The sequence below is a fragment of the Daktulosphaira vitifoliae genome, unplaced genomic scaffold (assembly GCF_025091365.1).
Source record: "Daktulosphaira vitifoliae isolate Bord-2020 unplaced genomic scaffold, ASM2509136v1 Scaffold_5, whole genome shotgun sequence".
Classification (NCBI taxonomy): domain Eukaryota; kingdom Metazoa; phylum Arthropoda; class Insecta; order Hemiptera; family Phylloxeridae; genus Daktulosphaira; species Daktulosphaira vitifoliae.
This window is the reverse complement of record NW_026099576.1, coordinates 16437178-16454165: the sequence shown is the minus strand read 5'-3', so window position 1 is coordinate 16454165 and position 16988 is coordinate 16437178. Positions and strand designations below refer to the sequence as shown.

Below are 16988 nucleotides of genomic sequence, written 5' to 3'. Positions count from 1 at the left end.
TTTAAGGTCACACCTTCACCTAGTATACAAAAGCCGACACTAGTGATAATAAAAGTAAATATCAAGTATTATTAATAGGTATCTAAAAATAGGCTAACCTTTGGAGGTCAAAAAATCGATTTTCCATATTTCAAAATTTTTATTATTCGGACTTCTTTTTAATTACTTAGTACACTAATTAAAAGATAATATGAAATATGTGTTTATAGTAGTTTAAAAATGTAATACTTATTTAAAAGTATAATGACAGAAAATATTTCCTATATAAAAAGTTATTAAAGATATGATGTAACACTCGTGTTTTAGCTCTAGCTATTACTGTACATTGTTAAAAACGTCCAAAAGTTATTATTAATCAGTTATTTTCAATAGACCTGTAACTATCTATTAAGTTATTTAAGTATGTATTTTGCCAATTGAAAAAAAAAGATGATCCCTATAAATTTTATATTTCCTATTCCCTTGTTTATATCCTGATTATAAGTTTTATGATTTATAAGTGTAATAAATGAATATATATTTATAATAGAGATGAGTCGTTCGCGAACGAACGGATTGCATTGAACGGATCAAAATAGTGAACGAAATGATTCAGATCGCCGAATCGTAGTGATCCGGTCCCCCAAATACCTAATTTTTTCCCGTATAAAATTACAGATAGCTAATTGTTTTTTATGACATTGCTGTCACAGTCACGGATTGTTCATTATCAATTATAACTATAAATAGATATACATTTCAGTTCGTGTTTAGACGTCGTACAGTCCACACGTTAATTGTCACGCGCTCCGCTTTTATCAGCTCTCGATAGCGTGTGTATTGTATCGAATTGTTATCGCTTCCAGCGCTCGTCGCGGTATTTGTACCGTCGGGTAATGTATAATTGTATAATTTACCTAAATATAAGACTCGCCGCGATCGGGACTAACGCCTTATCGCATTATACGCTTTATTGACCAACACGCGATACCTCACTACGGTCCTAATCAGTGCCGTTACCTATAAAATGCCTAATAATACAAATAATAAAACTGTATCTCCACTCATTATCCAAAAGTCACGCATACAGAGCGTGTCAAATGATTCATCAGCTTTTTCATCAGAAACCAACTCCAACGACGATTGGAAAACTCAAAATAATCATAAACGTCAGTACTCACCTAATCAATCCCCGAAATTAACTAAACAATTCGTAACGCCAAATCGCTTTTCTCTATTCAGTCCACCAAACAATGATCAAAACAATGACTATTCTGAAAACAAAGATAACGACCCTAATAGAGACATTCTAGAACACTCAGAGAGTAAACCTCCTCCACCAATCTTTATTAATTTAGTAAATGACTTCAAATCATTTTGCTCTCAAATTAAATTATTAACAAAAGGCGAACCATTCACTTGTAAGAGCTCCACCAATGGAGTTAAACTCCTAACTACATCACCAAACTCGTACAGAGAAGTAATAAAATTTCTAAAATCCAGCAAAGCGGACTATCATACTTATCAATCAAAACAAGATCGAGCCTTTAGAATTGTTATCAGAAACCTACATCACACAATCCCTCTTGATGATATCAAAAAAGAGTTACTTGATCTCGGTCACATCGCTAGAAACGTAACAAACGTTCTACAATATAACACTAAGGTCCCGCTCCCATTATTCTTCGTAGATCTAGAACCAGCCATAAACAATAAAGATATCTTCAAAATCGAATTCCTATGCTACACTAAAATTAAAATAGAAGAACCTCGAGTTAAACGCCACATAGTCCAATGCCTTCGATGCCAAGAATACGGCCACACAAAAGCTTACTGCAATCATACACCCAAATGCGTTCGATGTGGCGAACATCACCTATCAGATTCCTGCCAAAAACCCACCGACCAACCCGCCAAGTGTGCGCTTTGTCAGGGTAACCACCCAGCAAACTATCGAGGCTGTCCCAAACATAAAGAAATTCAATCATCTCGTAATCCCAAGAAAACTCAAACAATTTCACATTCTCAACAAAATAATACAAATAATGTACAGCCCATTTATGTAAACACCACTTCAAATTCGTATTCTCAATCCAAATCATATGCTCAAGCAACCAAAGATCCGAATATCACTCCCCATACACCTATTGGTGATAACTCTGATCAAATTTCACTCAAACTAATGTCTTTCCTGGAAGACTTTAAATCATTGATTAATCCCTTAATCTCTTTACTAACCACTGTTATCACTAAACTCCTATCCCAATCAAATGCCAACTAGCTTAAATATCCAACAATCAATATCCATCCTCTTATGGAATGCCAATGGTCTAAACCAACAAAAAAATGAACTTAAAGCCTTCCTACAGCTCTCTCACGTTGATATTATCCTTATCAGTGAAGCACATCTTACCTCAAACTCCTCATTCAAACTTCCTGGATATATAACATACCACTGCGATCACCCAAGTGGAAACGCTCATGCAGGCTCAGCGATTATAATAAAATCAAACCTCAAACACTCTACTCTACCGTCTTACCAGAGCAACTCTATTCAAGCAACTAATATAAAAATAATCTTAAACCACATTCCAACGACTATTTCTTCTGCATACTTTCCTCCTCAAGCAAAACTTAACTCTAACGAACTTACGAACTTTCTTCTTTCCATTGGGAATAATTTTCTAATTGGTGGCGACTTTAACTGCAAACACACCTCATGGGGCTCTAGAATTATCAATACCAGAGGTCGTATACTACATAATGTCATACAAAATAAAAACCTAACTTTCCTCTCTCCCCCTAATCCTACATATTGGCCAACCCATCAAAATAGGCAGCCTGATATCTTAGATTTCTTCATAACCAACTTACCAAACCATATCAATCGAAATATCTCCAACCTAAGCGATCTTTCATCTGACCACACTCCAGTATTACTATCTCTAAATGATCACGTCACACTTAAAACAACTTATCCTACCCTGATCTCTGGAAAAATCAACTGGCAGATCTTCAGCGAGTCCGTAGAATCCCAAATCTCTCTAAATATATCACTTAAAAATCATTCTGATATTGATAACGCAGTACAATCTCTAACCGATATTATTAAAAATTCTGCAACAAGAGCCTCCAATACTCATTCCCCCAAAACTAAACAAGATAATCTCCCTCAACACTTATCTCAATTAATAAAAGAAAAGCGCCGTGCTCGAGCTAGATGGCAACGCACACACCTTCCAAGTGATAAATCCACCTACAATCGTCTCTCCTGCAACTTGAAAAATCTTCTATACAAATATAACACTGAATCATATCAACATTATATAAAGTCACTCACAAATAATAATAAGTCTTTATGGAAAGCAACTAAAAACATACTCAAGGAAAAAAAAGTATCACCCCCCTTACGCAATCCAAATAACACCCTAGCCATATCTAACTCCGAAAAAGCGAATTTATTTGCAACTCACCTTGCTAACAACTTCTGTCCCCACTCAGACATAAACAGTGTAGATCACACAAGACGTATTACCGAATCACTAGATACTCCTTGTCCCATGGCTCTCCCAACTAAACACACCTCCCCATCAGAAATTCTTTTTTTAATAAAAAAATTACAAAATAACAAGTCTCCCGGTCACGACCTAATCACTAATAAAATCATCAAACATCTACCAAAAAAAGCTATAATACAACTCACCTATATTTTTAACTCTATACTAAGATTATCATACATACCACAAACATGGAAACACTCAATTATAATTCTTATCCACAAACCTGGCAAACCTCCTGAATTACCTTCCTCGTACAGGCCAATTAGTCTACTCCCGTCCCTTTCTAAAATCCTTGAAAAAATCATACTAAAAAGAATATATCCTATAATAAACGAAAACAAAACAATTCCAAACACTCAATTTGGCTTTAAAAATAAACACTCCACACTGCACCAAATTCATAGATTAACAGACATCATCTCCTCATCCCTAGAAATCAAAAATCATTGTGAAGGAGTATTTCTTGATGTCGCACAGGCGTTCGACCGCGTGTGGACTGAAGGACTTCTTTATAAACTTCGATTTCTTCCAGCTCCCTTATACCTCACGTTAAAGTCATTCTTATCACAACGCACGTTTGCCGTACGTTGCGATGACGAAACATCCAACATTCATTCTATTAACGCAGGTATACCTCAAGGAAGCATCCTAGCCCCAACCCTCTATAATATATTTACCTCAGACATTCCACACTCAAATAATACACATCTCGCTACATTTGCAGACGACACTGCCATACTATCCTCCAATCCTGACTCTAATTCTGCAACAAAATCACTCCAAGATCATCTCAACAAACTCCAAACTTGGTTCAAATTATGGAGAATAAAAATTAATGAAGGAAAATCCTCCCACGTATCATTTACTCTCCGTTCCACCAATGGCCCTCCTTTATCGATAAATAACAACATAATTCCTCAACATGATTACACTAAATATTTAGGCATCCATTTAGACAAAAAACTAAATTGGGCCTACCACATAAAAAACAAACGAAAATCATTAAACCTACGTCTCCATTCTCTGAGACATCTTCTCCGTTCTAATATGCCACTTAATATAAAACTACTAATATACAAACAAATCATACGCCCAGCCATGACCTACGGTATTCAAATTTGGGGATCCGCGAAAAAATCAAATATCTCTATCCTTCAATCCTTTCAATCAATTAACCTAAGAATTATAACAGGAGCACCGTGGTATGTTAGTAACCAAACTCTCCACAAAGACCTAAAAATTCTAACACTTCCTGAACTTGCTTCTTGCTATTTTAAAAAATTCCACAGTGACACACAAAACCATCCTAACCCTCTAATATCTAATCTCCATAATCCCTCTAACCCTATTAACCCATTACGTCGACTCAAAAGAAACTGGGCTAAAGACCTTCTCTAACTCACTTTAGCACAAATTTAGTTTCACAATTTTAATTATTATTCTTTTATTTTGAAGTGGTGTCAATGGGCTCCTTCTTCATGCACGATATTCATGCGTTGTAACACATTGTTCAGTCATTTTTACTTATTGTATTATGTATACAGATTGTAATATTTTCTTAATAAAAAAAAAAAAAAATAGATATACATTCTTTATTGTCAGTTAGTGTATTTATAAACTCACAACAATGTGCCTTACTACCATTGATAATAACAATGCTTTGTACCTGCTAATATCGATGTCATAAAAAAACAATTAGCTATCTGTAATTTTAATCCCTACTGTATTATACATGTATATTAACTCAAAAATTTGAAACTTTAAATGTTTATATTTAATAAACGAATAAAGTTATATTAAAAATTCAAATGCCATTTACTATTAAATTAAAAACTCAAAAATGTTATTAAATTCAAAATATGTGTTCTCATTTAAAAAAACTCAAGTTAATGTTTTTTAACCTTGAAGGGATGAAAAATATCATGTTTTTACTACATATTATTGTAGTGTTTTTTGAATCAAACAATATTTTCCTTACCAAAAATTTAAAATTTTCAATAGCTACTGAGTAAACGAGTGTCTTATCCTTAATGAATCACCCTGTATATAAAGGGAAATGGTGTTCTTTTAAAAAAACCCAGCTCAGGGGGGTCGGGCACAGTGGTGCCGTGGTATAGTTGGATCAAGTATAATGATATTTGACAGTGATTAAAATCACTATAAAAAAAAAACGCTTCGATGCAAATCTTTAGACAGTGTTTAATTAAAAAAAAAAAATGGTGTTTTATTCCAAAAGCTACATAATCTGTTGGTTCCTTATTAATATCTTGATGAAGATAAAGTATGTCGAATGAAAAAGGGTTTATTAAAAAATATTTCTCATAAAAAAATTGTGTGGATCCATACACTTTTCAATAAGTTATAGCATTATAAAGTTAAATATAATATTAAAAATAAAATCGAGAATTTTCACACGAAAATAGCATTCGGTAGCCATTTTCGCCATGAAGACAAATCCAAAGATCAAATTTTTTTTTTTTAAATTAAAGTATATTATATTAGCATTAATTTAAGATATTTATAAAAGTGTCAGACCTTCCGGAACAATTTAAAAGGTAAGTTGAAAAATTTTATTTTTTGTGAAAAAGTTGTCATTTTAAATCCCCTCCTGTGGGCAGATAAAGGGTCAAATTTAGAAAAAAAATATATCAAATGATAGGTAAAGACATCAAGTATCTACAAAAAAAAATTGTGTTGATCCTTACACTTTTCAAAAAGTTATAGCATTATAAAGTTGAAAATGTAATAAATAAAATCAAGAATTTTCACACAAAAATAGCATTTGGTGACTATTTTCATCGTAAAGACAAAATAAAATCCGAAGTTTTTTTTTTCCATAATGAAGTATTCTTATATAAGCTTTAATTTAAGGTATATTTAAAATTGTCTGTATTTTCGGAACACTTTAAAAAGTTAATGAGTTTAAAAAAAATGTGTAAAGATTAAATTTATAGTCCATAACATTGTCAACAATTTATATTCTATAATTTATTTCTATGATCGTTCATTTCCGAGTTACGTACAAAACACTAGAAGACTACCCCTTTTGTCCAATTTTCAACCTCGAGTAGGCACGAGTTAAACTTGTCTGATTGAAGTGAAATTTTTTTTGGTTCGTTTTTACATGTATATAAATAAATTTGGGGGGTGAGACCAAGGAATTTCCTAAGTCGAAAAATAAGGACCACCCTAATATATATAAGTGTAAGTATTTTTGGAACACTTTTATAAAGTTAAATTGAAAAAGTAAATTTTATTTGAAAAAGTTTTCATTTTGAATCCCTCCCTGCGGACAGGTAAAGGGTCAAATATTTAAAATATATATATATATCAAATGATAGGTAAAATATATATAACATAACATTTATTGACACATAATCACTCCATTAAAACCATAAAACTAATTAAAAACGTAAATAATTACAAAGAACTTAACATCAGAGAAGCAATAGAAATGTTTAAAAATAAAAACAATTTAATTAATTGTGGGATCTTGGCACACTGAAAAATTCATTATTAAACTTGTGTAAACTGGCAAAATGTGATAATATTACTTAGTGATGACGTCACTAGGTGATAAGGTCACTAGGGGTATATAAGGGAGTTTTTTCTAGTCGGGGTGTCAGTATGTGTTTAGCGTTGATAATGGTAACATTGTTTCCGAAATACGTATCCGCGACTTTTCATTAATTTTTTTGTGGCTTTTGAGTTTAATATTTTTAATATTTTTTAGTTTTTTTAAATTAATAATATTTTTAATATAGTTTTAATTTTACTTNAAGTTTCATATATGTTTTATAAACATTAATAATTGGTAATTGAATATTGTGTATCAATAGTTACTTTATTTAATGTCAACAGTGTAAATAAATCATAAGTTTGTTTTACATATTCGTCAAAGATAGCAATCATACATTCTGCAAAGCTTTCCTTATAATCTGCATTAGCTAATTTATAATCATAGTATTCTTTTAAATATGAATTTATGCGATTAATAATGTTTTCATAAGAACATGAATTTTTTGCAGAATTACTCAAATCCTTAAATGATTTATCTAATGATTTTTTCAAATTATTTGCAAACAAATCATCATCTTTAGGAATTGGCATATTTTTTATGGACGATAGTTTTGAAAAAAGTGCGTCAGTGGAACTTACAATATCTTTACCATCAGGGAATAAACTTTTAAAAAACAATACATACAACCGAAGTCTACGTGCTAATTCTTTATATTCATTGATTTTTCTTATAAGCAAATTCTTTATTTGTAAGGTCATTGTTCTATCTTGTGTTTTTATTTCATCTTCACAGATTAATTCATAACCACTATTTATGTATAGCAAAAATCGATTACAGAACTTAATTATTTCCCAACATTTACATTTTACAAATTTAAAAATTAACTCTACCTTTTTTTTATAATTGCTTAAATTAACATGCAAATATGTTGACGAAAGTAATTCAACAGGCATTTCAACAAATTGTGTATTATTCTGATGTATATTTATATTGTCGTTACTATCAAAGATTTTATCAACTGGTAATCTTAGATCTCCATGTATAACTTTTATATTCTTGAATTTATCCCGTATGTCCACATTCGCAAGTATTTCATTAAGACGTTGAATTTTTTGATATTCGTTTAAATTGGTTAATACAAAATTTGACAGTAGTGATTGAATTAAAATAACGATTAATATAAAACAGTTTAGAAAATTCATATTTAACAATATAAAAGTTTAAATAAATAGTATCAATTTTTATAAATCAAAACTAATGAACACTAACACACAAAACGTGTACTGAGATCTATGTATAGTGTAATGCCATTTTTTAATTGTTTTTAGTTATTTAAGTAAGAATATAAATGATTTATGAAGACATTTTTTTATTTATATGTCAATATATTTACTTAAATTTTAAAATATTCATTTTAAAATACGTTTTTTATAACATAAATCATTCTAATTCGCTTTGTTAAACAATGAAGTATTATAAAAATTTAACAAAAATAAAATTATAAAGTTTGAAATTCAAATATTATACTTATTACTACTTAGTATATTATTTATTAAGTATTTTTTCATCTCTAATACGTTACAAGAACATCGACATTATTGTTTTTAATGAAAACGTATAAATATATCAGAGGAATATATATTAAATATTGTACCTTTTTGTGTTTAAGCAAAAACAAATCTTGCAAATTGTAAATTACTATTATGTTTAACTTCATGTATTAATTTTCTTTTGATATGTTTTATTTAATTTTGTATTACTTTAAACTATTTATTACTGTAGTACCATTTTTAAATTGTGACATTCGATAACTATTGACTATTTCATTGAGAAACTTTTTTTTTTAATTAATTTAATAATATTATTATTATTATTATTATACAATTATTATATAATTATTAAATATTATAAAATAAGGTATTAGATAAATTTATTTACACTTTTATCTTTGTCGTATATACTTTTAATTTTGAAAGTATACTTTATGTATTAGTAGAGAATATATGGTATACATTATGCATAGTGATATTACAATAATTTTATCTTTATTTTTCCCATACCATCAATACATTAATCATTTTTAATGTATTGATATTTTAATAAAATCAGCTTTATAATTCTTTGTTTACTAGGGATCTTCTAATACAGAATGATTCTTATATCATTGTCCACTCAATATTTCTCAGAATAATAATTTTAAAATTTCCATTTTGAATTTTTTTAGTTACATATAATTATGCTATTATATATACATTTATTTGTATATTTATAAATCATCCTAAACAGGTCACGCATGGACAGACCTGAGACGTGACATTAGGAAGATTCTACGACGTCCCAAGTTTGTCTTAATTTGGTCAAAAGACGGTTATAGAATGAGTCTTAGACAGTCTGATTGTCTCAAAATACCTACTTGCGACGTTTCTAAAACGTTGTTAGGGTTAAAAATTATTTTTTATATATTTTATATTATTCTAATACATACTTGTTAACTATGCGATGACCCACCAATCTGGGTTTTTATTTATTCTTTACTCACAATAATGATGAAAACTGCTGATATGAATATTATGTTGAATATATCACACTTCAATGTTTTTAACAAAAATCAATGTTTTTCTAATATTCAGATATTAAAAGAAAATACACTGTAACGCAATTCAAGGAAATCATTACTTACAAAAAAAAATGTATGTAATAATATGCAATGTAAATTATATATTGTTATAATAAATTTATAATAAATACATTAGCAGTATAAAAGTTTTTCATAAGGAGACGATTAATACATCGCCAACGACCAAACCACGATGAATACACTACTTCTCGTCCGATCACTGAAGTTAAGCAAAGTCAATAGTAGTTAGTACTTGGATGGGCGCCTGTTTGGAAATATCATAGTTGGCATATATTTTTAGCAATTTTATAAATTTATCTTATATTTATAATAAATTACAAAATGGTTTGATGAACATTGATAAATTTTTAATCTAATGGACTATTTTTGAAATTATCTCTTCTTTTTTTAATATGTAAATTAAAAAATGAATTCGTATCATAAAATGAAAACTATTCTTTATACTGCCGTGCAAAACAAAAACAGGATAACTCCAAAATTAAAAAAAAAATTTTTTTTTGTTTCTATAGGTAAATTTAGTGGTTTTACACTGATTTTTGATGTAAAAATAACATATTTCCTATTAAAACCAATCTAAAATTGAAATATAATATAAGAAAATATACGGAAAGTTCAATATATTTGATGTTTTGTAAGCGAAAACACAGTAAATCCAAATACTAAGCAAAAACTTGGTATATCACATAAAAAATAATGGAGTTACCGTCTTTTGACTTATGTTCATACATTGGGAAAAAAGGGTATCTTGATTTACTGTTAAATATGTTTTTTTGTGTTCCTGAAAAATCATGTTGACTGGAGTTATCCTGTTTTCGCTTAGCACGGCAGTATAGTATTAAGACATCAATTATTTTTTTTCAATTGAAATCACATTAAATTATAATTAATTATTTTATTACAAAATTCAAATAATTATTCAAAAATATTTCATATTACAAAAATTATAACAAATTTTATCACTAGATTCAAAGTATTACAAGTATTAAGTAATCCAAACACTAGTTACTAACCAATTTTGTTCAAATCTGTGAAAAATCATGACTAGACTAGTAAAATACGAGAATAAGGGTCCCACTAGATAAGCTTGTTGGTCACGGCATGTTCATCACTTTACCCTTAATTCGGATTGTTCATTGGCGATAATGTTCCAAAAACATAGTGTTTTTCTATGCATACAATTTTTTAAAAATTTTGATCTTTTAATATAATATTAAATGAATAATATTAATATACTTTCCCATTAAAAAATCGTTTTGCGTTAGGAATTAAATAAAAAAATAAGAACATTTTACAAGTATTTATATTCATAGGCAAATAACAGTAGATGCATTCACATATTTATTATCACATATTTATNGTTTAAATTCATAGGCAAATAACAGTAGATGCATTCACATATTTATTATCACATATTTATTTGAAGTTTTGTTTATATGATTACATAACTTATTATTAAATAATCAACAGTTTTTTGGCAATATTTCATTAAATTAATAATATTTTTGTAGAAATGGAATTCGTGAGTGATTCTGAAGTACCACGACGATTTGAGAACAGATCATACTTTCCATCTATGGGAAAAACAAACTCCAGGTACCCGCCATCGTTGCCTATTGCGCAATCAATGTTGACCAAGCCGATTTGGAAAAAAACACCGCCCACCTCAAAATTCACTGCGCACAATAAAGTAACAATTGTCACTTTGTCTTGGGTTTAAATATAAATTCTTCGTATGCTATAATAATTAGTTTCAAAATTTTATATTGAAAAGAGACAAATGTATGATTGAATATTATTCATTACCTATGGGTTATGAAATAGATAACGTCAAGTATGGCTATACGTATCATTTCGCCATAAGAGCTGTAGATGAACACGATAGACGTGGGTCTTTTGGTTTACACAAAGTCCATTATATGTAAACATATGTCAACAAAAAAATTAGACAGTTAGGTTTTTAAGTTGGATGAATCTCAAGTTAAAGTTCCTTTGACACCCAATATTCAGGTTAACACTTGTAAAACTAACACTGCGTCTTCCTGTTCATACGATCATATATCATACATAATTCGATCTTGTCCAGTTATACGGCCAAAAATTAATAGAATGGCGAAATATCTAAATCACAAAAAGAACGATCAAAAAGTGTATCCGCTCTGTATTTTGAAGAACCGCGGCTTAAATGCATTTTACCACCCAATCGAGATTTTTCAAATTTTTTTTTTTAAATCAATTTAGTTTTTCATACCGACTAAGAATATATAAAAAATTTTTGTCGGCGAAGTCTAGTTTAAAAGTTATGAGCTTTCAAAGATTTCAATAATCATATACAAATTTTGTTATATACTGCTGTTTTTTTTTGATAATTTTCATTAATTAATTATAAAAAGTATTCTCGATGATGTAGTTACCGCGGAATAGTAAATTTAAGATGCTAAAAAAAAATTTACTTCGGGGACGCATTTCAAACCATTGCTGTATCGATATCGCTTACATACAATTTACATACAGTATCAGTTTCCATTCTAACTAAATGTACAATTTTTTGCATTATTTAAATTATAATGATGCATTTTTATATTAGACAGTTGGTAACAGAAATACATGATACCATGTTTTATAGAATATCATTGTTTATGGTAATCTCAACACGACTGTAATCGCGGTATTCAGTTGAGATAAGCTTGTTGCGTTGATTTGTGCGTCATTGTTCCGTTTACAAGTGTTAGTCATTTAACAATTGTGGTTATTCTTTAAAATTAAAATTTTTCAATATTATATCACCATTTTAACATCAAGGTTTTATACTTGTTGGGTCACTGAAATTTCAGTCGAATGGGTTTAAATAGGTTGGGTTTGGGCTTGACTTCTATCCTCTGGGGGTTTGGGGGCGTGAGCCCCCATCCCATGAGAGTCCCGAAGGGGCTCGAATCGGTCACTAGCAATCATACATTCTGCAAAGCTTTCCTTATAATCTGCATTAGCTAATTTATAATCATAGTATTCTTTTAAATATGAATTTATGCGATTAATAATGTTTTCATAAGAACATGAATTTTTTGCAGAATTACTCAAATCCTTAAATGATTTATCTAATGATTTTTTCAAATTATTTGCAAACAAATCATCATCTTTAGGAATTGGCATATTTTTTATGGACGATAGTTTTGAAAAAAGTGCGTNTTAAGCATTGAAAAATACACATTTAAAAAAAAAAAAAATTGAAAAAACTCGATGGGGTGGTAAAATGCATTTGTTCCAGAACCGCTAGTATTTGAACACAACACATACTTTCCATCTATGGGAAGAACAAATCTAAGGTATCCGCCACCGTTGCCTGTTGAAAACGAGCCTGACCGGAATAAAATCCCACCAGTGCCTATAAGCCTTAATATAAAAAAGAATAAAATGCTCTTGATGCTTCAATGGGAAATAGAATTAAAAAAACGTCATGAGGACATTTGTTATTATGAACTATTTTATTGGAGTAATCTTTATCAAAACTCTCCCTACTGGATTCACGTAAATAATATTGGATCATCTTCAAATCCAATGCAAAACTTTTTGGTTAGATACCAGGTTATAAGTATTATTTTGCTTTGAGTGCCATTGATATTCATGGTAGACGTGGTCATTTTATCATAAAACTGATAAGACTTTAAATATCATTATTATTAATACATATAATGAAATAGATAATTTTTCTTTCTTTTTTGCTCAACATATTATTTTATTTAATATTTAAATTTTCAAAAAAAAATGTTTTTTTCTACATCCCTAACACACACATTTCTTCAAATTTATTAATTATATTTTCAAATAATTATTTAATTTGTTTTAAATGAATTTGTATTTGTTTTCAATTATTATTTTATGTCTCAATATTTAAAAAAATAATATTCATGTATTGAATAAGCATATCAAAAAAGAAAGAAATAATTTAAAAATAGTCCATTTATTTTAAAATTTTAAAATGTTCTTCTAATATTCCGATATTAAATAAAAAAACTTTTAACGCTTTTTAAGAGATTTAAACATTATTATACGTGTTATTTTATAATATGAAATATAAATATGTAATTTTATAATATTTTTACATATGTATGTGTAAATATATATAAACTTTAATATAGATAATTTAAAAATAAAACAAATTTATAAAAAATAACACATGTATCCCAAAACAGTATAGAAGTTTTTCATGGGTAGACGATAAATACATCACGTATGTAATACAATACAAATTCATTAGAAATCTACTCTCCAATCGCCAACGACTATTGTTTTGTACGATGCAGCTAGACCGTAAGACGGCTATTTGTACACCGCACTAGAATGCCGTTTTACCTTAAGCCAGTATAATAATCGCTATATAATAATAATCGTAAATAATAATAATCGCTATTATTGAAGCGGGAATGGGTCACCTGTGGGATGGCGGCTAACTGTATATCCAATAAGCAACGAGAGTAGACAATAATTAAATAAAAATAACCACATATATAATAAATTCTTCAGAGAGTATCTTAAATTTATGGAATAACGGGGGCCCTTAAATAATAATGGCTGGCGAAGCGGCATAAAACAAAATAGTTAATTTCAATTAAAACAAACAATAAATAGCATTAAAAATAATATAAACTCAGCTGAATAGATGAAGTTGTTGAGAGTGATGAGTGGACTGTATGTGATTTTGTAATAATGGTGTCGAACATCTGAATATGACGAGTCAGAGTGTAAATCCAGGCATGTAATGACAGACGGCGAAAAAATGACTTGGCAATGAAGATATTTAGTGATAATTTAAAGATATTTAGGCCTAATCACTAGTGGCGTGCAAGGGCACGAACACTTTGAGCACAAGGGTACAATAAACAAATAAAAGAATAACGTCGTACAATGGCCGAACAATCTACCATTCAAGCGAAAGCGCTTGCTACAAAAATGAAAAGATGACACATAAAACAAATGACTTACTACAATGAATTGTACACGGATGAAAATTGACACGGAGGTCATCGAGTTGCCGCGCTAGGTAGGCAAAGAGGGAATGAAGCAAGAGGCTGGAGATCAGCTGTTACGCGATGTAATATAATCAACGATGTTTGTAACAATTGGTCAACTAGATCTTTGCTTAAGGCATTGTGTACTATACAACCGTACCACGTTGAATACATCAGTTCTCGTCCGATCAGTGAAAATAATATTTAAAAAAATAGTTTTCAATTCATTATAAGGATTCAGTTATTAATAAACATAAAAAAAGGAAAAAATAATTTAAAACTAGTCCATTTGTTTAAAAATTAAAAAATATTCATGAAAAAAACACCAACAACGAAAGTAATTAGTCTATGGATTACTTAATACTTAAAGAAATTTGCATTTATTGATAAGAGTTACACTATTTAAAATGTAACTATATTTATATTTAACGTATATTACCTATACGTTTAAAATATTATACAAAGTTAATACGATTTCAAATAATCATATGAGAAATTTTAAAATAACAAATCAATATTTTTCAAATGTTTAGATATTAAAAGAAAATACTTTGTAACGCAATTCAAAAAATTCATTGCTTATCAACAAATTTATGTAATAATATGCAATGTAAATTATATATTGTTATAATAAATTTATAATAAATACATTAGCAATATAAAAGTTTTTCATAAGGAGACGATTAATACATCACGTAAGTAATACAATAAAAATTCGATATTAAAGTATTCAGATATCGCTAACGACCATACCACGTTGAATACACCAGTTCTCGTCCGTTCACTGAAGTTAAGCAACGTCGGGCGTAGTTAGTACTGGGATGGGTGACCTCTTGGGAACACTGCGTGTCGATAGCACATTTTTTTTCAAAAAATGGAACTCTTTCTACACTTCTTAAAAGACTTAGATTTAGTATGATGAATTTAATTTCATCATACATAATGTTTAAATGTTTTTTTATAATATTAGAATATACTATTACTATACACTAATTTCCTTTCTGGCTTTCGTATTTTTATTATTATGATTTAATAAAAATTGAGATCGTATATACATTTAACTAATAATTGTTCCAAGCAGTCGCCCATCCAAGTACTCCAAATAATCCTAATTAACAAACAAATTCAACTTCCTGGTGTACTTAATTATATCATATATAGTGCTTGTAAGTCTTTTTAGAAGGGTGAATCTAAAATAAAATGAGAATCATGTTTTACGAAAATGCCAACAGCATATGCATTCTATAAAAATCGTAATTATAGTAAAATTAATTTCACCAGACAGTTGAATTGTTTTTTTTTAATTACGATAGATTATATACTTTACTCCAAATTCCTCTATGATTTACAAATTTTTGTGATTCAATAAAAATTCGAGCAATAAAATTATATCATAATACATATAATAATGAATATTTCGGTAAAAATTATATTTAAACCATTTTTAAGTTAAGAAATATAAGCAAAAAGTAAAAAAAGAACTAAAACAAATTGCCAACGGCAAGTAGTGTTCCCAAGCGGTCACCCATCCAAGTGTACTAACTACGCCCGACGTTGATTAACTTCAGTGATCGGACGATAACTGGTGTATTCAACGTGGTTTTGTCATTGGCGTTGAAGGGTATGTTTTGTAACATATTTAAAATTATGAAATATTAATGTTTATTCATTCATCTACTTAATATAAATTGAAAATTAAATGATTGCACGTCACATGTTTTACACGTTAAAAAGTATTAAATGGTTATTAAGATCTAATTATTTAATTAATTAATGTATATTTTCAAACACGTTTTTTCTAATTTTAAATAAAGCTAACAGCAATTAAAATAATTAATTTCGATGATGAAGAAAAATGTTTGAAATTAATACTTCGATATATTATATTAAAAATATAAAAACTATGCATCTAACCCTCATGAACATGTCTGTAGCTTGAGAACTATGTCTGTGGGGGAATATAGTTCCTAATTATATTTCAGACTTTTAGATAAAAAACCTGACAAATACTTATCCACCAAATTGCTTCTACTTACCCCTATCGCACCCAAAATTATATTCTAATGATTTGAAGGATGATACGATCACATTTGCAAGTGCCCATATCTCTGTCTCCCATAACATCATTGTACCGTTTAATAGACATTTTTTAGTTTAATAAAATTTCGTTAGGTTTACTGAAAAAATGAAACTGGTAAAATTTGAGTACAATAAGTCAACCCCTTCACATGCCTCAAAGGGGTTGAAGTTATTCAAAAATGGGGTGGATTATATTTTTTTGAGTATAT

General features: G+C 29.1%; 1 protein-coding gene, 1 non-coding gene and 1 pseudogene across 2 annotated transcripts; 1 reads left to right on the top strand and 2 right to left on the bottom strand.

Annotated features, from left to right (window-relative positions):
• Positions 1-7321: 7321 nt before the first annotated feature.
• LOC126907855 (uncharacterized) lies at positions 7322-8343 on the bottom strand. The gene is made up of 2 exons (XM_050689502.1): positions 7950-8343; positions 7322-7866 (listed from the first exon to the last, which is right to left on the bottom strand). Exon 2 carries the CDS (start codon positions 7815-7817, stop codon positions 7344-7346), a length of 474 nt encoding a protein of 157 aa, XP_050545459.1. The 5' UTR covers positions 7818-7866; positions 7950-8343; the 3' UTR covers positions 7322-7343.
• Positions 8344-15439: 7096 nt separating this feature from the next.
• Positions 15440-15558, top strand: LOC126908726 (5S ribosomal RNA). Its single transcript, XR_007704825.1, has one exon. It is a non-coding gene; the product is annotated as a 5S ribosomal RNA (ribosomal RNA).
• Positions 15559-16192: 634 nt separating this feature from the next.
• LOC126908735 (5S ribosomal RNA) lies at positions 16193-16313 on the bottom strand (annotated as a pseudogene).
• Positions 16314-16988: the final 675 nt, after the last annotated feature.